The sequence below is a fragment of the Tamandua tetradactyla genome, chromosome 2 (assembly GCF_023851605.1).
Source record: "Tamandua tetradactyla isolate mTamTet1 chromosome 2, mTamTet1.pri, whole genome shotgun sequence".
Lineage (NCBI taxonomy): Eukaryota > Metazoa > Chordata > Mammalia > Pilosa > Myrmecophagidae > Tamandua > Tamandua tetradactyla.
This window is the reverse complement of record NC_135328.1, coordinates 167,433,178-167,459,735: the sequence shown is the minus strand read 5'-3', so window position 1 is coordinate 167,459,735 and position 26,558 is coordinate 167,433,178. Positions and strand designations below refer to the sequence as shown.

The 26,558-nt window shown below is 44.5% G+C and overlaps 1 protein-coding gene and 1 long non-coding RNA gene across 2 annotated transcripts; both read right to left on the bottom strand.

The window, feature by feature from the left end:
• Positions 1 to 4,775: 4,775 nt before the first annotated feature.
• Positions 4,776 to 6,925, bottom strand: LOC143663022 (uncharacterized). Its single transcript, XR_013165707.1, has 3 exons — positions 6,838 to 6,925; positions 5,565 to 6,353; positions 4,776 to 4,977 (listed from the first exon to the last, which is right to left on the bottom strand). It is a non-coding gene; the product is annotated as an uncharacterized LOC143663022 (long non-coding RNA).
• A 2,078-nt stretch (positions 6,926 to 9,003) lies between these two features.
• LDLRAD1 (low density lipoprotein receptor class A domain containing 1) lies at positions 9,004 to 19,407 on the bottom strand. Its single transcript, XM_077130349.1, has 6 exons — positions 19,387 to 19,407; positions 18,778 to 18,832; positions 16,052 to 16,180; positions 13,446 to 13,583; positions 11,747 to 11,875; positions 9,004 to 10,295 (listed from the first exon to the last, which is right to left on the bottom strand). Exons 1-6 carry the CDS (start codon positions 19,405 to 19,407, stop codon positions 10,147 to 10,149), a joined length of 621 nt encoding a protein of 206 aa, XP_076986464.1. The 3' UTR covers positions 9,004 to 10,146.
• Positions 19,408 to 26,558: the final 7,151 nt, after the last annotated feature.

Sequence of the window (26,558 nt, the reverse complement as noted above, 5' to 3'; positions counted from 1 at the left end):
GATGGGGAGATTATCTTGGTTTATCCAGATGGGCCCATTGTAATTACAAGGATTCTTAAAACAGGGAGGCAGTTTTTGACCAAAAGTGGGAAGAGAGAAATGAGACAAAGTGTCAGTGGCTAAGAGATTTCAAACAGAGTTGAGAGGTTATCCTGGAGGTTATTCTTATGCATTATATAGATATCTCTTTTTAGTTTGCGGTGTGTTGGAATGGCTGGAGGGAAGTACCTGATGATTGTATAAAGATACAACTTTTACAATGTGACTGTGTGATTGGGAAACCTTGTATCTGATGTTCTTTTTATCCAGGATATGGACATAGGAGTAAAAAAATATGGATAAAAAACTAAATAAATTATAGGGGGGATAAGGGGTAAAATAAATTGGCTAGATGGAAATACTAGTTGTCAATGAGAGGGAGTGGTAAGGGGTAGGGTATGTATGAATTTTTTCTTTTCTCTTTTTCTTTTTCTGGAGTGATCAAATATTCTAAAAAAATGATCATGGTGATGAATACACACCTATGTGATGATATTGTGAGCCACTGATTCTATACCATGTATGGACTGTATGTGTGTGAAGATTTGTCAATAGAAACAGCTTTTAAAATATATATATATATATATATATATATATATATATATATATATTAAGCAAAAAACAAAACAAAACAATGCTAAGTATAAAGTCTCATCAAAATCATTTATGGGTGTGGTCTGTCCTAGCGTAAAATTTCTCTAGCCGCTGGACCTGTGAAATCCAGAAAAGTCTCTTCCAATATACATGAAAGGACCAGCATAAGATATACATTCCCATACCAGAAGGGAGAAATTGGAAGAACAGTGGTCGTGGGTCTCAAACAGGTCCGAAACCTAGCAGGGCAAATGCCATTAGTTTTCAAGTTCTAAGAGAATATTTCGTCCTTAAACCCTGCCACAGTGGCAGCCTCACCCTTTCCAAGAGCTTGCCGAGTGTACCATGTGCTCCCTGAGTGCTGGGGCCTTTGCCCCACCTTTCTGAGCACTGGAGTGGCAGTCTTGCTCTGTTCAAAAACTGGGGTGTAGGCCCAAGTTGCCCTTTTCCAAACTTACCTTGGAATCTCTTCAACTAAATATCCAAGTTCATTGCTAACAAGTTCTGCTTTCAATCCAACATTCAGACATAATTGTGCCATGTTCTCTGTGACTATATAACAAGGATCACTTTTCCTCCACATTTCCAAAAACACATTCATCATTTCCTTCTAAGGCCTCTTCTGAAGTATGTTCACTGTCTATATTTCTGCCAACAGTCTCTTTAAAGCAGTCTAGGCTTTTTCTATCAAGTACTTCACAGTTCTTCCAGCCTCTACCCATTATCCAATTCCAAAACGGTTCCTACAAGTTTACATATTTGTTTTTTATGCAATTTTATTAAAATATATTTGTATACCATACAATCATCCTAACAATCAAGGGCTCACAGTAGCATCATATAATTTTGCGTTCATCACCACAATCAATATTAGAACATGTTCATTATTATTCCAAAAAGATAAAAAAGAACACTCAAGAACATCCCATACACCTTATCTCCCTATTATTTATTTATTTTTGTCTTTATTTTCTTACTCCTCTGCACAAAACTGAATAAACAGGGTGTCAGTCACAAGGTTTTCACAATCACATGGTCACACCCTAAAAGCCATATAGTTTATACATTCATCATCAAGAATCAAGGGTACTGGGGTTACAATTCAACAATTTCAGGTTTTCCCTTCTAGCTATTCTAATGCACTAGAAACTAAAAAGAAGTATCAGTATCTATGTAATGCGTAAGATAACCTTCAGAATGACCTCTCAACTCTACTGGAAATCCTTTAGCCACTGAAACTTTTTAATTATTATTTTTTATTGCTGTATTTTAAAATCCATATACCATGTAGTCATCCAAAGTGTACAATCAGTGGTTCACAATATCATCACATACCTGTGCATTTATCAATCACAATTGACTTTTTTTTCCTTTTTGTAAAAAATCACATATATACAAAAAACAATAAATTTCAAAGCACATTGCAACAATTAGTTGTAGAACAGATTTCAGAGTGAAACTTAATGTTGTTTCATTTCTTGTCCCTCTTTTGGTTAAGAAGTCTTTCTCAATCCCACAATACCGGAGCCAGGCTCATCCCTGGGAATCATGCCCCATGTTGCCAGGGAGAATTACACCTGTGGGAGTCATGTCCCATGTAGAGGGGAAGGTATTGAGTTTATTTGCAGAGTTAGCTTAGAGAGAGAGGCCTCTTCTAAGCAACAAAAGAGGTTCTCTAGGTTGACTCTTAGCATAATTATAAGTAGGTTTAGCTTCTCCTTTTCAGGTATAAATGTTATGAGGGCAAGCCCCAAGATCAAGGGCTTGACTTACTAAATTGGTAGTCCCTAATGCTTGTGAGAATATCTATCAGGAATTCCCCAACTGGGGAAGTTTAATATTTTTGCACTTCCCCCAGTCTCTCAAGGGGACTTTGCAAATATTTTTTAATTTAATACCCAAATTACTCTGGGATGTATCAGGGTATCACATTAGCCTATCAAAATAACAAGATCCTGGACAGTGCGACGGTGGCTCAGTGACAGACTTCTCGCCTGCCCTGCCAGAGATCCAGGTTCGTTTCCCGGTGCCTGCCCATGTAAAAATAAACAAATAAATAAAAATAGAAAAAATAAAATAAAAAATAATAATAACAAGATCCTGTTCCCTTTTCAAGGTTCCATGTAAGTATGTTGTTTGAATAAACTGATCATACCAGTTAAATTAGTTGGGGTGCTACAGAAAATATAAATTTTGTACCAAATAAACATCTCTTCCTTTGGTCTCACACAGAAGTTGAAGTTTTAATATACAGTATCATCCTTTACCCTGTATTCTGACTTACCCTAGTCCCAACCAAATCAGCTTCATCCGTATCTCTACTTGAAGTCTGACCTCTTTTTCAGCTTCTTTACCAATTGCTTTATGGGGTACTACTGACTTTCAGAGCTGCAGAATTCTGAGTCTCAGGTGTCACACAGATACCTAACCTTCCAGGCAACAACCAGGTTATACACAAAGAGCTCAGCATCTCAGAATTTAGAAATAACAGTTAAAACTCAGAAATAGACATGATCTCTGTAAGGGCTTACAATCTAGGAAGTTTTACAATAAGCCTTATTCAATACTCTGTACTACTTAATTGTCAATTGACCATCTCTGCCCACATTCTATCATCTGATAACCTATGTTCTCAAATTCAATTCTCAGAGTTTGCACATCGTAGTTAGTCCATATTAGTGAAGCCTTACAATATCTGTCTTTTTGTTTCTGGCCTACTTCACTCAACATAATGTCCTCAAAGTTCATTCACCTAGTTGCATGCCTCACAACTTCAGTCCTTCTTGGAGCCACTCCATATTCCATCATATGCATACACCACAATTTTCCCTTTCGTTCATCAGTCGATGTACCCTTAGACCACCTCCATCCATTATAAATCATGAATACTTCTGCCGTGCACCAGTATGCAAATGCCCATTCATAACTCTGTTGAATGGGGTTGCAGGATCGTATGGCAACCCTCTACTTAGCCTCCTGTGGAACCAACACACTGCCCTTGAAGGGGCTGCACCATTCTCCTTCCCTACCAACAGTGAATAGATTCATCTTTCTCTCCACATTTTCTCCAGCATTTGTATTTTTCTGCTTGATCTTTTTTTTTTTTTTTTTTTACATGGGCAGGCATCGGGAATCGAACCCGGGTCCTCGGGCATGGCAGGCAAGCATTCTTACCTACTGAGCCACTGTGGCCTGCCCTCTGCTTGATTTTTAATGTTTAGGTATTTGTAATCTATAGTGACAGAAAATATATCAGTGATTGCCTAAGGATGGGATGTGTAGGAAGAGTTAAGGAAAGGGGGAAGGGAGGGATTACAAAGGAGTACAAAGAAAGTTTTGGAGGTGATGAATATGTTTACTATCTTAATTGTAATGATGATGTGCCGATTTGAAAGGATGTATGTACTTAGAAAAGTCATGTTTTAATCCTAATCCATTTTGTGAAGGCAGCCATTTCTTCTAATCCCTATTCTGTACTGTATATTTGAAATTTTAATTATATCATCTCCCTAGAGATGTGACTCGATCAAGAGTGGTTGTTAAACTGGTTTAGGTGGAGATGTGTCTCCACCCAGTCTAGGTGGGTCTTGATTACTTTACTGGAATCTTATAAAAGGCACATTCAGAGATAGCTGAAGAGAATGACATAGCCACAAGAAGCAGAGAGTCCACCAGCCAGTGACCTTTGGAGATGAAGAAGGAAAACACCTCCCAGGGAGCTTCATGAAATAGGAAGCCAGGAGAGAAAGCTAGCAGATGACGCCATGTTTGCCATGTGTCCTTCCAGCCAAGAGAGAAACCCCAATTGTGTTCACCATGTGCCTTCTCACTTTTAGAGAGAAACCCTGAATTTTATCAGCCTTCTTGAACCAAGGTATCTTTCCCTGGATGTCTTAGATTGGACATTTCTATAGGCTTGCTTTAATTGGGACATTTTCTTGGCCTTACTAAATTCCCCTTTTAAAAAGCCATTCCGTTCCTGCTATATTGCATTCCTGCAGCTAGCAAACTTGAACAGATGGTTTCATGGATATGTACATATATCAGAACTTACCAAATTGTTCACTTTAAATATGTATAGTTTATTGTACATCAATTTTAACTCAACAAATGTACCAAAAAAACCCAAAAAAGCACTGAGAGAAAATTCCTTCCTGGAGGTGTTCAGTTGGCCCCAGGAATCTCAGAATCCCAGAAATGACCCACTGGGAAGTGCGTCTTTGGGCTGGCCCCTTCCTCATCTGGGAAGCAGTGTCTTCCTTTGTCAAAAGCCTGGCTGGGCTCTGAGATCCTCACTGGCTCTGACGTCTGTGGTTCTGTGAGTCTAAGGATGAAGCAAGAGTCCTAGGCAAATAATGACATTAGAGGGTTAAACCAGATGAGATTTCCAGTCCAAATCCTGGGACAAAGCCTGAGCTACTTTAAATTCCATTAATCTATCCCTGCATGTTTGCACAGCAAAGAACCTGTTGTACTTAAACTACTGATCTTGGAGCTGGAGGCAGGGAGGCTGGGAGATGGCAAATATTGACGCTGGTGCCTGGGGTTTTGCTCCGGCCTGTGGCATGAAATCCCCTGTTTTGTTGAGGAGAGCCGAAACAAAGGCACTATGTCTTTTCGGAGCAGATTATGGGGTGGCACTACAGGCACTGTGTCTTTTTGAAGCAGATTATGGGGTGGCATTTGAGAAGTTGCTACAGCACCTGCTCCTCTCCCAAAGGAAGAACCAGCAAGGAAAGAACAAACGCTGGTTCTTCTGCCAATGTCAGCCTCCTCTTATTCACAGGCTCTGGCCCCTGGCCTTGGCTCCAGCTTTCCCTTCTAGGGAGACCTGGCCTGAGAAGAGGTGAGACAGTGTTTTAGTTTCCTAGACTGCTTAAAGCAGATACCATGAAATGGGTTGGCTTAATAGTGGGAATTTATTAGCTTACAATTTTGAGGCTGAGAAAAATGTCCAAATCAAGGCATCATCGAGGTGATACTTTCTTTCCCCAAATCAGCTGCTGATGATCCTTGACTCTTGCGCCACGCGGCAAGGCATGTGGTGGCGTCTGCTGGCCTCTCTCTTCTCTTCTGGGTTTTGTTGCTTTCATCTTCTTGTTTCTGTAGCTTTTTTCTCTTCTGTATTCATTCTGTCCAAGTCCCATCTTGAATGATGTGGGTTACATCTTAACTAGGGTAACCTCATCTGAAAGTCCTACTTATAGTGGGTTCCCATACACAGTAATGGGTTAGATTTAAGAACATGTTTTTCCGGGATTTGTACAGCTCCAAACCACCACAGACGTCAAGATGGAGATGTCCTCAGCTCTGCATTTGGGCTTATCAAGGTTTGAATCTTGGCTCTGCCTCTTCAAAGCTTAGGCAAGCAAGCACCTTTGCCTCTCTCTGCCTCGGTTCCCCCATCCGTAATGTGCAAATAACCAAATCAGGTTCCTGGAGTGATTGTGAGGATCCGAGAGAAGTGAGAGATGAGAGATAAGACATAGAAAGGTTTGGCATGTGCTCAGTGCTCAGTAATATTAGATAAAGCACCTAGTACAGTGCTTGGCACTCCTCTTTCTCATGCAGGAAGGCTTCCTGTTTCCAAACGGTGTTCCCATTCAGGGCCTCAGGTTTCTCTCTCAATAAGCCTGCAAGGTCTGGTCCTTACTCCTGGGGTGCAGATGAGGAGAGTCTTCTCTGCAGCTCCTCCCCAGAAGGAGGAGTCAAATGCATATCTAAGAAAAAAAGAGTGTATTTCCTGCTGAAAACTTCTGCCAGCACCCTGCTGCCTCCAGAATCAAGTTTATTTTCTGCAGCCCAGAATCCAAAGCTCTTCCTCATACTCCAACTCACACTGGACTACTTCCCACACCTTCAAGGCACCCTCCCAGCACTGTGCCCCTGCTTCTCTTCAGTCTGGAGTGCCCTTTCCTTGCTTCCCACTTGGCTTCTTCCCCCTTCAAAGTCCTGCTTAGGCTTCACCTCCACTGTGAAGCCTTCCCTGACCTCCTGAGTTGTAGCATAAAGCAGTGAACTACAGCAGTTAAGTGGCTGGCTCTGCCACTCCCCACTCCTGCGTCCTTCAACAAGTATCTAGTCTCTAAGCCTTGGCATCAAAACAGTGCTACCTCATAGCATTGTCAGGATTCAAAAAGCTCTTAGCATAGTGCCTGGCCTATATAAGTCCCCAGTAGATGCTAGCTGTGTGCACCTTGATACCTGGTTTTTAAGCCTTGCCCTCCTGCTGACACACTGGGTGAACTTGGACAAATTTGTCTTAGCCTCAGTTTTCCCATCCTGTAAAAAGTAAAGCTGCTCAACCAACCAGGAGGGGCTGGGGCCCTGGAAGGGGGGATGGAATGATATGCCATCTGTGGTGTCAGTGCCTCTGGGCATTTTTCGAAAAGCTGTGTAGAACATGGCAGAAGCCAAAGACTGAATGGCCGTGAGGTCCACTGCCTCCCTCCCATTGGACCTAACCACAGCACCACCAGCCCCTGTCAAGAACTGGGCACCTACCAGCAGCCTGAACCACCGAGGCTCAAGTTCACAATCCACCTGGCTTCCTGTGGCTTCTTCCCAGGGACACTCTCTTTCAACCACGCTCAGTTCTTTCTCTATTCAGGAACATCATAGCATTTGAGCTCTGGAATGAGCTTCTGGACCATTTCTCATTCCTCAAGGACTAAGTGACCTTCTCTTTCCCTTGAGACTGTTGGAGAGGGCATGGCCTAGCCCCTTCTCAGGCATCCTCAACTCCTTGTTCTTCCTCATTCACATCCCCCAAGAGGCCCCTACAGCCCGTGTGTTGTACCAGTGATTAGCCCTTGACCATCCCTCTTTCCTGCCCTTGGTCCAAGCCCTTGGCATCCCTTTCTTGGACTGTTGCAATAAAAGTTCACTGTAGCTCCAGACTAGTCTTGCTCATTACCCCTTGAAGCCATCTCACAGTGCTTAGGATAAAATGTGACCGGTTAGACCCTCAGTGCTTCAGCCCCTGCTCACCTCTTGGCTTTGTCTTCTACCATCTCCTTCCCCCTCTACCCTATGCTTTGGCTGCTCTGGGATGCTGGACTTTTGCTAGCTGAGCTGTGCCCTGTCACAGCCCCTTACCTTTGTTTACTCAGTCCCCTCAGTCTGGAATGCCCTTTACCTCTACTTCTACCACCAGAAATTCTCCCAGCCCTTCAGAACCCAGTTTAAATGCATCCTTCTCTGGGAAGGTAAGTGCCTTTGGTTGACTCATCAGAACTAACAACACCTGCAGGCTTCCACAACTCCTCAGTTGTGTTACAAACTCAGCTAAATTAGTCAGAGGACAGACGACCTCTCCTTGGGCAGATGTGCAGGCAGTCTGGACCAGGAGCTGATCCTATGCTACTTAGTGTCTGAAATGAGTGTGTCCTGTTCCTCTTTGATGCCCTCAGCCTTGCATTTTCTGCTGCCCAACCCATCCCAACAAGGTGTGAGGGTGTCTCCTCCATGAGACCCCAAGCTCCTCCTGTGCTGGGATCCAGGTCCCTTTGCTTCTGGGTGCCCAGCACCTGGCACACGGGTTGACCAGAGTAGGTGCCTAGAGATTGTGCAATGAATGACTGAATGAATGAGGTAGTGACTGAATCAGAACTCATTAGTCTCAGACACCCTATTTCAGTTCAAAACTCACAAAAGGCTGATATGTAAACCTAATTTTATTAATTTCTGACAGGCATATGTCTGTCTCCCTCAATGTGAATCCTCTCATTGACTAAATTCCAAATCTTCTAGAATTTTTGTTTTCCCCCATGGGCAGACACCAGGAATCGAACCCTGGTCTCTGGCATGACAGGGAAGAGTTCTGCTACTGAGTCACCATCATGCTGCCCCTTCTAGAATTTTTTAACTTTCTGACCTTCCAGCTACTTTTTCTTACACACTGGTAGCAGGAAAGGCTTCTGGGCTGGGACTCCAGACTGGGTTTGAGTCCCAATTTTAGTATTGACTTTACTGTATGATCCCGGAAAAGTCATTTTTTCCTTTGGGCCTCAGCTTCCTCATCTGTTTAGTGGGACATCCATCCTTGCCTGCCCAACTGTTGTGAAGCTGGAAGGCTAGGCAGAGAAACAGCTCATTCACTAAGGCTCCAGGACCAAAATAGAATCCCTAATTCAAGAATGCTGGGCTGTTCATCTGGGTAGTCATGGGGTTGGGGGAGGTGGAATGGAGAATGGGACGAACAGAGGGGCAGTGAGTAGCTTCTCAAGCTCATTCTTCGGACCTTTCTTCAGCTGAGGTCCTTCGGGGATGGCTTACCACCAGCTGGATGACAAAAACCCCATCTGTTTCCAGAAATGGATTGGTTTAACAAAGGGGATTTATTAGGTTCAACATATACAATTCTAAGGTCATGAGAATGTCCAAATTAAGGCATCCTGACACAGATATCTTGACTTTGAAGAAAGGCCGCTGGCACCTGGAACATCTCTGTCAGCTGAGAAGGCATGTGGCTGGTGTCTGCTGGTTCTTGCTCCCAGTTAGTTGCTTTTGGCTTCTGATTCCAGTGGCTTTCTCTCTAAGCATCTGCGGGTTCTCACTTAGCTTCTCTGGGACACACTCTGGATTTCATCTCTTTTTGGGGGGGGGTTGGGGGGTGCATGGTCTGAGAATTGAACCTGGGTCTCCCACATGGCAGGCGAGCATTCTACCCTGAACCACCCATGGACCCTGGATTTCATCTCTTAAAATGCAGTTCCAAACGTCTGTGTCTTGGTTCCATCTCTTTATTCTCTGTGTCAACTCTGAGATCTCCCTGTTTTCTGCCTTTTATTCTCTTCATAGAGGACTCCAGTAAAAGGACTAAGACCCACCTTGAATGGGTGGGGTCACACTTCCATGGACACAATCTAGTCAAGAAGTCCCACCCAACAACAGGTCTGTCCGCACAAGATTGGATTAGAAGAACATGGCTTTTCTGGGGTACATAACAGTTTCAAACCAACACACCATCTCATGTGTAATCTCATCTGATCAATTAGTGGAAACCGCTAGGATTACTGAGTTGAAAAAAAATGCTAAGACTGCATCCAAATCCAGCAGGGGTGCTGTGGTTGGTCAGCAGTATCTACCCTGGGTTCCAAAGGGGCAAGAAGAGGCATATATGTGCACATAAACCAAAGGCCTCAGGTTGGTGTTTAAGCCCCAGACCTATCTTCTGTCCAAGGAGTGAACAGATCATGATCTGCAAGCCTGTCCTGGTGCAGAGGGAGCAGATTCTGTGTGTGTGACCCCAGAGGCAGGCCTAAAATCATGGAAGCAGATTCCCCTCATCTTCGTTAGGTGATGCCTAACATGGTAGTGAGTGAGTTCCCTGTCACTGGAGGCATTTAAGCAAAAGCTGAACAACTTGAAAGCAGAAGTGGTTTCTATTCACAGAAGGCGTGCAGATCACATTAGATGATCTCAAAAACACCCTCCTATCCTCATGTTCTGGGATTTGATGCTCAGATGATGAACAGTAAGTGTCACTCCACTCTGGCCTGGGTGGTCCACTCAGGGTCCAGGGCACGAGTATTCGTCAGACCAGTCTGTGCAGTGCTGCACGTGGTCCCGGCACAGGCTCCTTGGGATACAGCCGCAGTACTTGAAGAAAGTCGAGGGGCAGCGCCACCATCCAGGGCCGCAGGGTGGGCACACAGACACTGGGGAAACAAGAGCCAGTGAAAGAGCAACTGATGTAGCCTGGAATACCCCATTCACAAGGGCCCTCCCTAGCTCTGCACCTTGCTATAGCTCCTCATTCCCCCAACCATCTGATATGGGTGTACTGGATTCCCTATTTCCCTGTGGCTGAGAGAATCTAGACTCCCCAGCTCACAGATTGGGAGCAAGTCATTCACCCTCTCTGAGCCTCAGTCTCATCATCAGCTCAAGTTTGTAGTAAAGTAAAGGAAGATAGGCAAAGTCTGGGGCACAAAGTCAAGGCTCGATTTGTTAATTTATTTATTAATATAGCCTCTCCTCCAGCCCTTCCTCCCTTCCTTAGCCAAACCAGCCTTTCAGACCTCTCTTTGCCTTGCTCCTGGCCCTCCAGCATCCTTCTCTGCCCATTCGGTCTCTGCCTGTTGAAACTCTGCCCATTCTCAAAGGTCTACTTGACGTATCACCTATTCTAAGGCTCTCATGATAATCCCCAAAGTCTCCTGGGCCCCTAAACTTCCTCTTGGCATCAGGGTGATGTGAATCTTGGGAGTAGGAGACCAGGAGTTTACACTCACGCTCTCATCCTATCATTCATTATATTAAGTCCCTTCTCCTCACTGAGCCTGAGTTTCCCTGCATTGGAGATGGTGATTCCTGCTCCATTTTACCCACAGAGAGGTTTGGAGGTGTAGAGGGATAAAGGAGATGCAAATTCCAATCCCGGTTGGGCCATGAAGCTATGTGTACCCCAGTAAAATATGTTCTTAAACTTAATCCATCCCTGTGGGTGTAAACCCTTTGTGAATAGGACCTTTTGATGAGGTGACTTCAGTTAAGGTGTGGCCCAACTCAATCAGCAAGAGTCTTAATCCTATTACTGGAGTTCTTTAAAGGCAGAATGAAATTCAAACAAAGAGAAAATCACTGAAAACAAGAATCTGAAGGTCAACAGACCTGAAAGAGAAGGCAGAGGCCAGGAGAGGGCACCATGTGCATTACCATGTGACTGAGGAGCCCAGGATCCCAAGATCACTGGCAGCCAGCCCCAGAATGCGTCTGTGGGAAGAAAGCATTGCCTTGATGATACCTTGATTTGGACACTTTTCTGGCCTCAAAACCATGAACCAATAAATTTCCATTGATTATGCCAACGCATGGCATGGTATTTGCTTGAGCAATGAGGAAACTAAAACACATGGCCACTCTCTGGGCCCCAGTTTCCTCATCTGGGCCCTGGAAGGTAAATTTCCTACCACAAAAGAATGAACCTTCAGAAAGAGGTACTTGGAGTGTAGTGGGTCCCCCTCTTACCCACTGGAAGCATTCAAACAGGGGTGAAAGCTTCTTTCGAGGATGCAGGGAGGGGATGCAGAAGAGGAAACTATGAAGACTTCCTGGGCAGCCCGTACCTGGACACTTGCCCCAGCCTAGCCTGTGCCCAGACCCCCACCTGGGCTCAGTTCATCGGAGCAGTCCCCGCAGTTGTTGGTGCCATCACACCTCTGGTCTGAGTAGATCCAGGAGGCAGGGTTCCCACAGTGAGTAACGAGGAAGCTGGGGAGGTGCTGGGGCACATCGCCTACAGAGGGACAGATGAGGCAGGAGGAAGTCCACATTTGACCAAACTGTCTCGGGACTATCTGGGGGAGGCACATCCAGGTTTTGGGTCACCTCCCATCAATCCCGGGAAAGGCACAAGGAAATGGTTCCTTGAAGAAGAGGTTTTCATGGGGAGAGGAGTGTTCTTTCCCTGCGGGACTCTGTGAGCAACAAGATGCTCAGAGAGCCACCTCTCCCTTCCTTGTTCCCATTCCACCTTCAAGTCCAGGTTCAAGTTCTTTCTCCTTCAGGAAGCCTCCTCTAACTGGAACGTACAAGAACAAACATGAAATCTTGCAACTGGGCCCAGAATTTAGGAGATATGGGTTCACATACCTTGCGAGAGGGAGCCAGAGGGCCCTCCCTGACTGTGGATTCTGTGTCAGGTCACATCACTAGAGGCATAGAACCCAGACCAGGGAGGGACAGGCCTTTGTTCCTTGGACTGGCCAGATATAGCCAAAAGTGTCATGGATGCTTCTGGGGCTGGTCCAGGGAGAGGGACATGTGCAGTTGTTGTATGTTCTGTTGAGTGCTGATGGAGTGGGGAGAACCAAGAAGTGGATCACGAAATGGATGATTGTGGGAGTTCAGGATGTGACCTGGAGAAGGGGACACTCATGGGGACAAGAGAGAAATCTTAAAATCCATACAGGGCCATCATCATGGGAGATAGATTAGAACGTGGTTTGTGGGAGTTGGGAATTGATTAGACTACAGAGTTGGGACCACCCAGGAATACTTCTCGGAGGTGGCTCTAAATTCAATACAAGGAAGACATTCCTGCAGGGAAAAAAAAAGCATCTAAAACGTGCTGCATCATGTTTTAGTGAGCTCAAGTCTTGAGGATCCATGATGTAATGAGCTCCCTCCATCAGCTCACCCTATATCACTCAACAGTTTCTCAACCTCTTGCGGGTCCAGGTATTGCCATGGTATCAAGTAGCTCTCTGATGTAGCCATGAATCCTTTTCCCTAACACTGTCAGGTCTATAATGTCTGGGGCCAAATTTCCCCATTCATTCACTCACTCATTCATTCATCATTTCATTCCTGAGCTTCCACTCCCTCTGTGCCAGGCACTGGGACCCCAAGATCAAGCAGACCAGCCTGCCCCACAGGAGCTCACAGTCTGATAGGGGTGGCAGATGGACCAATCAAGAGTGACAACCAATGTGACCAGGGCTGGGACCAAAAGAATCACAGGGGCTATAGGAGCCCCAGAGGAGGGAACATAATCTAGTTTGGGAGTCAGGAAAGGCTTCTTGGAAGAGAGAATGCTTAAATTCTGCCTTGAAGGATGAATACAGGATCACCAGGCATGGAGATGTGCAGCCTGAGGGCCGTCCCCAGTATGGAACATGGAATGTGAATGTGACCAGGACAGATGGAGGCTCTGTATAAGCAGACAGAGGATATGAAGGGGCCGGGTATGTTCAGGGATGATTGAGCTTCAGTATGGCTGCTGGGAGAGTTGGAGTGGAGGGGCTACCCCAAGGAGCCCCAGGAGGGCCTGTCCAGGGCAGGGGCAGGACTGAGCAGGTACTCACGGCACAAGTCCTCATCCTCGTCCTCGCCATGGACACAGGTGTGGATGCCATCACAGACCCTGCTGGCTGGGATGCAGCTCCTCTGGTCATTACACAGGAAACCTGTCCTGTTCGCTGGTGTCACACAGGCCTGGGGCCCTGAGTGGCAGGGACAAGGGACCCAGAGGGTCAACGGTGATCCTCCCAAGAGCATTCTCAGGTCAAGGCAGTGGGTGGGGGCGGTTCTACCATCAAACCTGCCTAAGTTCCCTTATTTGAGCCCCACCATGAGCTGACCTGAGGGGCGGTCATGAGGACACTGGGCTCGGTTCCAGGGATAGGGTTCAAACTCCAGTTCTACTGCTTGCCAGTGGCATGACCTTGGGCAGGTGACCTGACCTCTCTGAGTCTCAGGTTTCTCGTCTAAAATGGAAATCATAGCACACACCCCATGGGACCACTAAGCGATTAAATTAAATTTCCTCTGTGAAATTATTTTCCACTAAAACAGAGAATGTGTAGAATAAGTAATGTTTTCCTTCTTTATTGAAAATGTTTACAGTGGGCGGGCCATGGTGGCTCAGCAGGCAAGAATGCTTGCCTGTCATGCCAGAGGACCCAGGTTTGATTCCCGGTGCCTGCCCATGTTTTAAAAAAAAAAAGAAAATGTTTACAGTCCCATGGGAAGTTTCTGAGGGCAGTATTCAATTCAGTGAAATGTCTTTTTTTTTTTTTACATGGGCAGGCACCGGGAATCGAACCCGGGTTCTCGGGCATGGCAGGCACAGTGAAATGGTTTTAATGGTGGAACCCCTAGCACCAGGTTAGGTTGTCAGAAGCAACCTGGGCGAGTTGGGGACTGTTATGTCCTGATCCATGTATCTGGGAACAACTTTATAGTCTGCAGAGCTCTTTCACATTTTCATTCTATTGTTCCCCCAAACACGCCTGAGAAGTCTTCTCATTAGCCCTACTTTATAGATGAGAAAATTAAGCCTCAATCACACAGCAAATAACCCAGGTCTGCTGACACAATGCTCCTTCCCAAGACTGGAGCCCCCTTGCCAGTGCCCAGGTGTGGTGGGCAGCCATCTGAAGACGTTCATCCTTCTGCAAGTGTCCCCTTCAGTCTCACTTCGGGGTGGGAGTGGGAACACTCATCCGCAGGGTAACCCCAAAACTTAAAGGAGAGAAACTGGCAGCGAGGTGTGAGGCCACCTTGGCTCCCCAGCGTGTGCCTGTGTATGCACATGCACGTGGGTTAGGAATGGGAGTGGGTTTATGAATGTGTACGTGCACATGTGAACCATGTCTCAGTTCCCAGAAATACCTCCGCTAGTGCAAGGGGTGGCAGGCAACTCTTGAAGACCCTCACATTGTCACACACAGATACTCATGCAGACACACATTGACACACATGCTCATACAAGGAAGTGCACACACATGCACACAGACACCTGCACACACAGTCATGCATAAATACCCAGATGCATACATGCTCATGAATGCAAATCCTCACATGCTCACATCTACCCTTAGTTTCCGTATCCCTACATGGGTGTGGACAGTTCTCTGAATTTTACACCCTATTCCCACCTTGCCCCTTATGCCCTGACTGCCTGGCTGCAGAGCCATCTCTCAGAAAGGTAGATCTGGTGACATCCCCAGCCCCAGCTTGGCTCCTTCCCCCTGGCTCTCCAGCATGACCAACCCTCTCAATGCAACATTTGAGGCCCTGGACACGTGGCCCAGCCCACCACTCCAGCCTTTCCTGTCTACTGGCCTTCTATTTTTGGGGGGTGCATGGGCTGGAAATCGAACCCAGGTCTCCCACATGAAAGGCAGGCATTCTAACCACTAAACTACCCATGCACCCTCGACTGGCCTTCTTACAGTCCTTCCTTCTCCTCATTCTCCCTTGCACCAGGGACTCTGCACACTCTGTTCCTTCTGCCTGTGATACTCTTCCTGCTGCTCCTGCCACCAGCCAATCCCCACTTTCCCTTCAGGCCTCAGCTCCTGTCACTTCCTCTTGGAGCCCACCCTGACCCTCAGATTGGGTCAGAGCCTCTGTTCCAAACTCTCAAGAGACCCCATTAACTTTGGCTTTAGTGCGATTATTTGATTAATATCTATTTTGCTCTCCAAACTGTTAGCTCCACGAGGGCAGGAACTATGCAGGGGTTGTTTGTCACTGAAGCCAGGACCACAGGGATGAATAGGACATGTCCCTGTCCTGTGTACTGGAGATAGACACACAGATGGACAGCACCACCTGGGGTGGCCAGACCACAGGATGAGGAAGTACAAGGAACTTGGGGACCCGGACGAGACTAACCCAGACTGAGGGTCAGGGAAAGCTCCCTGGAGGAGAGGACATCAGAGTTTGATCCTAAAACATGACCTAGGTCTTCTCAATAGCTCATTTTTTTTCAGATGTGCAAATGGAAGATCAGAAACACGTGTGTCAGGGTGTGTGCAAATAAGTGTTCTGTGAAGGAATGTTAAGGAATTGCCCAAAAGCCATTCAGTGAAAGTTGGGTAGGGTCAGGCTTCCCCCGCATTGATCGGTCTCCCTCCTCCACTCCCCCCCAAGGTCTGACCCGCCCTTTCTTGACCATCCTGACCTGGTATGCGTGATGGGAGTCCAAGGAAGGCGACCAGGGTGATGAGGGCTGCAAGAGCTGCCAGCAGGAGCAGTAAGAAGGCCGAGAGGCAGGCCCCACGGCGCGAGCAGCAGAGAAGGTTGCGGCCTGCTGTGTGGGGCAGGAAACAAACCCGCCAGGAGTGGTGATGAGGTGGCCAGTGGTGGGACTTGGGGCCGTTGCCGCCCCTCCTCCCCAACAAAAGGCCTCTTCCAGAGTGGGCTTTGGGGGCAGGGAGGGATTCCTTAGAAGAGGGGATTCCTAAGCCCTCCATGAAGCTCTCTGGTTCTGCCTGGGAGCCCACTGCCCACCAAAAGCCCATTCCTAGCCTGGGTCCCGTAGCTGGTGAGCGGCAAAGTTGGGATGAAGATCCAGTTCTCTATCCCCCAGCCCACACCTTTCCTATCCTTCCGTGAGTCTGTCTCCTTAGAACGAGGGACAGATGGACACCTACCATGGGGCAGAAACTGCATTCGGCCCTTCAAAGTTGTTATTTTTATTTTTTATAATAGCTCTTTATTTTATAGATGAGGAAACTGAGACTTGGAGAAGTGACTTGCTCCAGGTCACCGGTGTGAGCTGGGATGTTAGTCCATGTCTGTTTGATACCAAACCCTTGCCCTTTCCATGACTCTGACTGTCCATTCTGGAGTCAGCCAGAAAACACTGATTGGAATCCCAGCTCTGCCACTTGCTAGCTGGGTCACCCTGGGAAAGTCACTTCACTTCTCCAGGGCCTCAGTGTCCTCATTTTCTAGGTAGAATACCTACCCTACAGAGTTGTCGAGAAGGTTGTTAGTCAATGGAACAGTGCTTGGCACCTAGTAAGTGCTATGAAGGTTTTAGCTATTCTTAGTGTTTATTGAGCACCTACTATGTGCTAAGCTCTAGTCCAAGCATTGTGGAAATAGCAGTGATAAGCGCTATCTCTGGTCCTTTACTTCTTGCTTGCTTATGAAATAATGAAATAAAGCTTTATTGAGGACCATACTGGCTGTCCTACTCTGCAAGGGGCACCAAAGAAGCAGAGAATCTGGCCCTTAGGAGATGCACGTAGAAGACAAGGCACAGGCATATAAAAAGGAGAATGTGGGCACAACTACCATGTTTCAGGCCTCGGCTATCTCAGAGAAATGGACAGGAATGGTTCTGGTTCATCTCTGTATCCCCAGAGTACAGCCCAGAGGCAGGCACATAGTAGGTGATTTGTGAGTATTTTTGAAAGAAGAAGGGCAAGGCTTGCCACAGAGGTCCAGGAGTCTAGGGTAGGCCCCCAATTCATGTCAGCTCAGGCCATTTCCATCCAATACACATGTATTTTTGGAGCTGCCTACTCTGCACTCACTGACAAGTTAGACCCATACCTAGCACACTGGCAGCTTACAGTGGCAGGTAGTAAGTGTGGTTAGGCGAGGTGCTGTGTGAGCTCAATGGAGGGGCCTGGGGAACGGGGGCTTTTTCACATAGATGAGGGTATAGGGTGCAAAGGGAGGTCATTCCAGGCAGAGAAGTACAGAAGAAGTGAAGGTCTCATGAAAGGTATGTGGGGGCAGTGGCGGACCCCGTGTGGTTGGTGTGTATTGGGAGAGGAGACAGTAGTAGAAAATGAAGCATAAATCTAAAACTAGTCATCCCTTGAGCCTAGTCAGGGCTCCCTTGTTGTTGGCAAACACAGGGTAAACTCAGATAACCAGGGAGACAGTGTGAAGCCTGGCAAGGAGAGGCGTTCTAGATGGCCAAGCAGCCACTCCTCAAATATTTGTGCAGCAGAGTCCATGTGCAAGGTTAGCAAGAGACTCAAGGGAGAGGCGACAGAATCAAGTGACGATTTCAGCTCCATTTCAAAGCTGGAAAGGCTCTCAAATGTCGATTTTCCTCCCTGGACAGATGGGGCAAAGGAGGCCATTGCCCTACAATCACCCCCACCACCAGTCAGGACTTGGAAATAAACATCAGTGTGGAGCAATGGAAGGCACTAGGGCTTTGCAATCACACAGACCCCCAATCTGGATTCGAATCCTGCCTCTCCCACCTACCAACTCTGTGACCTTGGCCAGGTTACTTAACCTCCCTGAGTCCCAGCTGCATCATCTGTTACTGCACCATTAACAAGGACCCCCTCTCAGAACTGTCCCGAGGATGAAAAGAGACCATGCAGTACCAGGCACATAGTAGGGATCCGACCCTTTCTAGCTATTATTATTATTATTCTCTACTTCTCTGGGTCTTTTCTTCACTGATCTAATAAATATGGGTCAAGAGGAGCATAGAGTTGATGGGCAATAAATGTGGGATCCCTCCTTCCTTTATCTCATAAAGATAAAGAGAACTGTCTTGGTTGCACAGTGAGTCAGTGGCACATAGATGATACAGATGTATGTGATCCCTCGGAGGTAAAAATAATTTCCCAGGGAAATTATTGGATTTGACTTTGGAGCTCGTTTCTCTGAAATACAGGTGGGTCCTGTAAATGGTGCAGTGCCTGTGAGGTAGGCAGCACACAGTAGGTACTCAGTAAATGCTTGTGAGTGGAGAGAATGACCGATGCTATTATGTCAGTGGCTGTCAGCGTGACCAGCCAGGAAGCTGAGAGTAGACGTAAACATGGAGGGTAGAGGTCTGGGGGACAGTAGGACCTTTGGGGGAACCTCTTTGTAGTCAGCTGCCCAGTCTCAGGGGAATCGCAGTCCATCGCTCCAGTCCATTACCTTCCCCTTCAGAGAGGGCTTTGCTTCCAGCAGCTGCATTGCCATTGACATCTCCCTGCTCAAGAGAACAGAGTGAGGCCTGGCTTAGCATAGGCCCAGCCTCGGGCAGTCAGACCTCAGTGTTTTTCAGAAGGGGAGACTGAGGGCCCGAGAGTAGATCAGTCTTTTGGCCCCCATCTCAGATAGAACCACTGCTCCCTGACACTTCAGCATGCTGAGCTCTTCAAACACATCGTGCCTACTTCATATTTCCACACCTTTGCCTATAGGATACCTTTGTCTAGAATGCCTTTTCCTCTACTGTCTGCTTGGCAAACGCTCATCCCCAAACCAGCTCAGGTGGCTCCTCCTCAGTGAGACTTTCTCTGCTGCCCCCTCTGATAATGTAGCTCACACTTTTCCTCTAGCCTCCTGTCCATCTGGCTCCTCTGGCTCCCTCCCAGCACTTGCCCCTGAGCTGTGTAGGTGATTCACCTGCTGGGAGTGAAACCCTACCTAAGAGCAGGTTTACCTCAGTGGCTCCCGCAGGCAGTCTTAACATCTTCCTTTTTCACTGCCCACGCCTCACACCAGGGTTTGCTCCCGAGATCAGGTCAGAGCAGCACTTACCTGGGGGAAGATCTTGTTCATGTCTCGGACTCCCAGCTCCAGTCTCTAGGGACTAGAGTGGACTCAGGGTAGGCTCCCTGTTTTGTCACCAGGGCAGCCTGGGGGAGGGAGGATGAGAAGTCTCACCCCAGGCCACACCCTCCCTTGCAGGCTACCCTGCAGTTCTCTTCCAGCCCCTCATGGCTGTGCTCAACTTCCTCCAGGCAAAGGAAAGGGTAGGAGGGCCCCTTCCCCACTCTGTAGCCATTTTATGGAAGAAGGGCCTGAAGTTCAGAGAGGAAGAAGGTGCCCATAGGTCACACAGTAGTTGGGAGAGGTGAGATTTGAACCCAGGAACTTTTCAAGATGAGCTATCTCCTTTATATCAGTGATGAAACGGGAGGCTCTCAGTCCTCCAGCTGCATAAGATGCAAGCAGAAACAGCCAGAATTAACCTTTTGGTGGGTAAAAAGCAGAGAGTCATTTTTCATTTTCTTTTTTTAATTAAGTAGGTAAATCTAAGTTGAAAGAATACTCATTTTCCCATTGGACTCAATAATGGAAATGTAATTTTAAAATTATTTTTCTTTAGAAAGTAGCAATGTGCATTTTTATTTTTTCTGAGATGGTGCTTGAGGTGGGAAGTGGCATGGTGAGGGGCAGGTTGCTCACCTGAATAATCCCAGGTCTGAGAAACTTGTAGCAAGAGCGCTGGCTTTGGAACTGGCAGTACTAGCTTTGTGACCTGGGATAATAGGTCACTAACTTTTCTGAGTTTCAGCTTCCCTATCTACCTCTCTAAACTTTTCCACTTATCTCAGAAGAAAGCCAGTGCCTCACAGGTGAGCCTCTGTTCTATTTGTCCAACACCTGCCAAGCCCACTTTCTTCACTTGCTCCAACCTCTCCCCCCTTTAATATTTTTTCAGCATAAAACTTTCAAAACTTAAGAAAAATACAGAAAAGTAGGAAGAATAATGTAACAAGTAATTGTATGTCCACTACCCAGAGCTAACAAATGTTCACATTTAGTCATTTTTACTTCTGCTATTTTCTAGTATTTTTTCTATTCAGTACAGCAAAATTGAAGGTCTCTATCTTCCCAGTGCTATTTGCCTCCCCTCCCTCCCCAGAGTCAGTAAGTCTCCTAAATTTGCCCGCGTATGCTTCTAAGTGACTGATTTTTATACTTTAACTACGTATGTATATTTGCATTAAAATATCCAGTATCACCTTTGTGTTGTTCAACATTTACATAAATATCATCTTAGTGTATGTCTCTTTCCTTAGCCTGATCTTTAACACACATCTAGAATCACACTGTACGGGCATCTTCACTTTTACCAGATACTGCCAAACTGCTCTTCAATGTGACTGTACCACTTTGCACTCCCATAAGCAAAGTGAGAGAGTTCCTGCCTCCCCACAGCCTCACCAGCACCTGAAATTGTCAGATTTTCTGACATCTGCCAGTCTGGTCAGTCTAATTTGCCTTTCTCTAGTTATTCCCACTACTACCACCAATTGCTAACATTTACTGAGCACTTATTTCTGCCATGTGTTGTACCACATGCTTTACATATATTAATACATTCAATCCTCCCAAATATAGGTAATAAGGACCATTTACAGATGAGGAAATTGAGGCACAGAGAAGTTACTTGCCCGAGCTCCACAGCTGCTAAGTGGCAAAGTGAGGATTCAGATCTGGGCTGGCTGAATTGTTCTCTATCAAAAGTGTGGTCCATGGACCAGCAGCATCTGCATCATCTGAGTGAGACCCTGTTACAAATGCAGAATCTCGGGCCATACCCCAAACCTACAAAATCAGAACCTGCAGCTTAATAAGACCTCCAGGTGATTCTAAAATGCATATTAAAATTTGAGAAGCCCTGTCCTACACTATTATGCTGTCTTTTTATTTACTGGTCATATGGATTTCCTCCTTGGTAAATTGCTTTTCAAATTTGTTGCCCATTTTTTCTATGGGTAGTTTGTCTTTTTGATGGACTTCTTTAAGCTAGATTTTGAATCCTTTGTTACATGGTTTATAAATATCTCCTCCCAGTGTGTGGCTTGTCCTTGTTTAGGGTGACTTCTGTTAGTTCTTTTTCTAAATTCAACCATCTTTCTTGTCTAGGACCAGGTAAAACCTCATTCCTTACATGAAGCCTTCTTTGGCCCTCCCTCCTTCCCTGGATTTACTTTTCCCTACATTCCTTATGGTCTGTGCCCCCATCTTAAAATGGGTGTGGCTAGGGGAGACCCACTGGATGTGATATCAGCAAACCCCAGCTTGAATCAGACAGACCTGGATTTTCATCCTGACTGCAAATTGATACCTATCTAATTCGAGAGGGTAAGGGAGACTCTCCCTAAGCCTCAGCTTCCTCGTCTGAAGAATGGGAATAAGAAGCTCCACCTCGCAGAGCACAAGCAAAGATGAAGAGTGCACATACATGAAGGTGCTCTACTCCCTTTAGGTGTGCAATATTGTTTCTGAATGTTCTAATCTATTTCCAATTACAGGGAGATCTTCTTGAGGGCTGGGGCTACTTTTTAATCCAGGAACCAGCTCCAGGCTGGACAATGCTAAGTGGGCACTCAAACAGATTGACCCTGGGACCTGAGAGATCTACTTCTAGAACTGCCTAGAGGCGAGGCTCAGTGCTTGACTTGGCACTTATCACTCCTCCCATGTGCCTTCCATAACTCTGGGTTCCCCGCTGACCACTTTTCTTCTCCAAGACTGTTTCTTCAACTGTAAAATGGAGAAGTTAAACCCCATCCTGCCTTTCTGGAGAAATGTTTTAAGGATCCATTTAAGGTGATATGTGAGAGTACTATGAAAAATTTTGCAAATGTCATGGGGAATCAACAAACTCCACTGAGAATTATCTAGGTAGACACTTTTACAAGATAACATTATAATATTGTTTAATGCAGATGATTCAAATTTTATTCAAGTTTACCATGTGTAAGCATTATGAATTTAACAGATTTGATTTTCCAGTAATGACTACATGATGTTATATCTTGAGGTAACATTAAGAGCTTTTGTGAAACTTCTCATTTCTAATCAGTTGCTGATTTTTTTGCACCCAAGCCGTTCAATAATTGCTGTTCCAACATTGCAAAAACAATTCAAGCATAAAAAAGCACACAAGAGGCAGTAAAATTAAGCCCAAATAATATAGAAATGAACAAACAAAAATAATTTACTCTTAAAATGACAAAGGAATATTAAACAACCTCTAAAGCATGGGTTCTGTAAATTTGTATGGAAAAAGTTAAATCTTTATTTTCATTAATTTCTAACTGAAATACAGCATTTCCTTCCATTATGAATTTAGTCAACAAGCCACAATATTTTTAGCACTACCTGTGACTTTATCACCAATAGAAATCATAAATATTTTGATAATCATATTTCAGTTGGTGATTTCAAAACATTACCTTGAAATTGCTTCAAAACTTTAGTAGTTCTGGACCTACCACTATATTTTATTTTATGTGTATAAAAGTATATATATGACTGTTTAACAAAAAATTTTAAATATTTTGATAACTGTATTTTAATATAATTAGCTTCCTTTGCAGTCCTTCATATTTAACTTTATGCAATTGAAAACAATATTCTGAGAATGTTCATGGGCTACACCAGATGCCACCAAAAAGGTCCATGGCACACAAAAAAAATTAAGAATCCTTGCTCTAAACAAAGAAGTCACTAACATCACCTGGTACATGTATTTATAGTGAAATACATGTACCTGGTCTCAACAATACAGATTTCAGAAAAGGGATATATACTGTGCTTCAGAATTTAATTACTGCAAGACGTCCGAAAATCCATACTAATTGTACAACTAATCTCCCACAGGCTACCTGGATATACCCCCACACCCAGGCTCTAATTAGAACAGAGGTCAAAAAAAGAAAGATGAAAAAGGTTACTCATACTGATGATCTCAAATGCAAATATGACAGTCTTAGCAACTAGAAACCTGGTGGGGGGGTGAATTAGTGGATGGTGTCAAATTGCCTTAGCATTGTAGTTTTAAAAATATAGCCCCACATGAAGGAACTTGGTATCAATGGAGAAGCCTTCCCAGTTTGCTTGGCATCACTTAGATATTGACCAGTGCCCTTAGACCAATTCTAGGGTTACCACCAAAACAACAATGAGAGGGAACAGAGAGCCATATATATAGATAAGCGTTCAAAAATAAAAATGAAGTAAAATGAAAGGAAATAGGATTAATGGGAATGAGAAAAAAAAACTTGATAAGGGAATAGAATTTCCCATTTAGAGCAGGTTCTTCTCTTGCTACTTTCAATGTGGTTCTGCAAGAGGGTACAGACTGGATGACTACATAATTTAATGGATCCTAAAGGTTGATATTGTTGGCCTTTAGACCTTCTTCCTCTTTTCTATCCTCCTCATTGTTGTCTGAATGAGCCATTCTAAAACACTTATCTTTCTTGCTTAAAGGCTTTCAATGGCTCCTATTGTGCTCAAGATCAATTTTAGGCTTAATAAGTTCCTTTATTATCTGGTCCCTCCAATCCAACTATTGCCATGCTTTAGCATTTTACATCTCAGCCTACTAAACAATTTGCAACTCCCCACCCTTTTACCACTGTGTCATGAGCCTACTGTCTCTACTGCCTGGAACACTGCTCCCTGTATTTTGTCTGTCTTTTCTTTTTCTACCAGCTTTAAGTTTGGATATCACTTTCAAAAGTTAGGGGCCCTGCTACATGCTCCCCAACGCTCTGTGCTTATTTGGTCATAGCACTTATTACCTGAATAGTCTGTCTCCTTCTTTGAGCAACCTGGAGTCAGGCTCTGGGTGTTGCTTGTTGTTGCAAATTATCACCTACCATAAGGCCTGGTGTTTACGCTCTCAAGTGGTTGCTAAATGGGTCAACTGTGGATCGATAGGATATCCATGCAAAACCATTGTCTTGATGTGGTGGTGGTAGTGGGACTCAGCTGAGTATGTGATTACAGAGTGCTCCAATGGTGAAAGGGGCTGACCAACTTGCTAAAAAAAGGTCTAAAAACCTCTAGATCAATGATTCCCAATATGTGGTCTCAGATACCTGAGTCCACAAAAATTATAATGGCACTACTTCTAATATTTCAAAAATCATCATGGAAATGGCGCTTTTATCTAAGGTCAGACAGTCTAATAAAGGATGAGATTCTTTGCTTTGGGCAGGACTATCAGCTCAGAGTAAAAATACTAGGTTTCACATTTTGATCAGCAGCTCAGACTGGTTGATAATGCATCATAGGAATTTGAGACAAGATAAACCAGATAATCTGATTGTATCACAAATAAAAGGTACCCATGAAATTTTGTGAAAAGATTGGGAACCTTGGTTCTAGATCATTCATTATGGTGAGTACTCCTATCTTTGTAATTGCCTGAATTAGGGTGACTATTAGATGGAGGGACCTACACTAATCTAGGGGATTTGCCTAGACCAAGATAAGATTCTCAAGATGTCTGCTGTGTGATAGGGAAGGTGATGCTTATCTCACAGAAACAAGGAACTAGGTAAAATAGGGTCCATCCAAATTCTAAATTGTTATTTTAGGAGAAGGGCCTGGAGGCTCGGTTTTAATGTTGCGGTTGGAATTTTAGGATCAGAAACATCTTATACTGTGTATATTTGGATGAATACGTAATCTTTCTTTTCTTTTCTTTTTTAAGTAAAACTTTTCACAGCAGTCTGTCTGGTTATTAATGCTATAAGAAAATGAAGGCAGGACAAATATTTGAGTGCCTACTAAATACCAGGAATGACTGAGTATTTTCACACATAAAGATTGCCTCCAGTAAAACAAGAGGGGAAAATTTGTGTCTAAATGTGGATCAGTTATATTCAAGAGGAATAAGGGTATATCGAGGCTACCTCAGTCAGGAAGCAAAGAGAAATAAAACCAAGGGGAAGGTAGAAGAATATAGACAGTTGTACAGTTGCTCCTTCTTATGTGAAAATTGTGTTTATAAAGGAGGCTGTTCCTAATAGTGGGCTCTCTGACTCCTATGAATCTGTAGCATTTTGTATATTTCCCCCTGAGAGTGTGTCACTGGATACATTATAATTAATCCTGTGCCTGACAAAGGAACATAAGTATGCACCATGGATGGGAAATAAACAACAACCTTTTTTTTTCCCTTTTTTAAGATAACTACAAATCACTACTCATACTTGTATGTTTTCTCGCAAAAGTAAGAGAACTCAACCTTGACAATGACTGCCTAGTTATTCCTCCTTTACTCTCCCTTTGAATATGTTCACATACTTTCTAACCCTCCATCTTCCAAAATTAGACCAACTATTTTAAAATCAGAAACCTATGTTTTGTGGCCAAAGTCTTATTTGATTATTTGTTAAGTATATTTTCTTTGTTTCAGAGAAAGCTGAAAACAAGGCTGTAGGGTAACTTTATGACTCACTCTTTACACAAATAGCACTACAGCAGTTGGCAGTTGTGCGTCTGTGATTAAAGAAAAGGAATGGCTTGCAAAGTCAACATTTCATGGTACAATGAAAATGAATTATATTAGGATTCTAGTGTACTAAGTTACCTGATATCACTCTTATTTTAAATCTGTATTAATGTAGGTAAAGCAATGTTAATGAAATGGTTTTTGCCAAGTGAAATCTATGCTTAATTCTGCATCACAAGAATCTAATTCTTATTGTCAAAATGAAAAGTTTTCTCTGAAAGTATTTTGACCTTATACTTGATATGGTTTCTAAAAGATAAAGTTCTTTTGAAAGAATCACCCAACAAAAACTGACATCCATGCAAAACAACATAAAATGCACTTCTGAGAGGATCATTTTTGCTTCAATTTGTTTCCTGATCATCATATTATATAGCTATAGATGGACACAGAACATTTCATAATTCTTTCATAGGTCAGGTGGGGTGGGAAGGAATATCTGGAAAATCAGCAGTATATTAACTTAAATTTCAGCATACACTATTCACATAAAATTTTAGTGATTTCAATTCATTACACCTGAAACGGTAATCCCATTAAAGGGTGTCTCCTGCTAAATTTCAAATTACAGGGTTGTGGGCCTTTTCTGAGAAGCCACATATCCTACCAAGCATTCAATTTATTAACTAGGGTGATTGACATTATCATGGTAGGAGATGGGGGA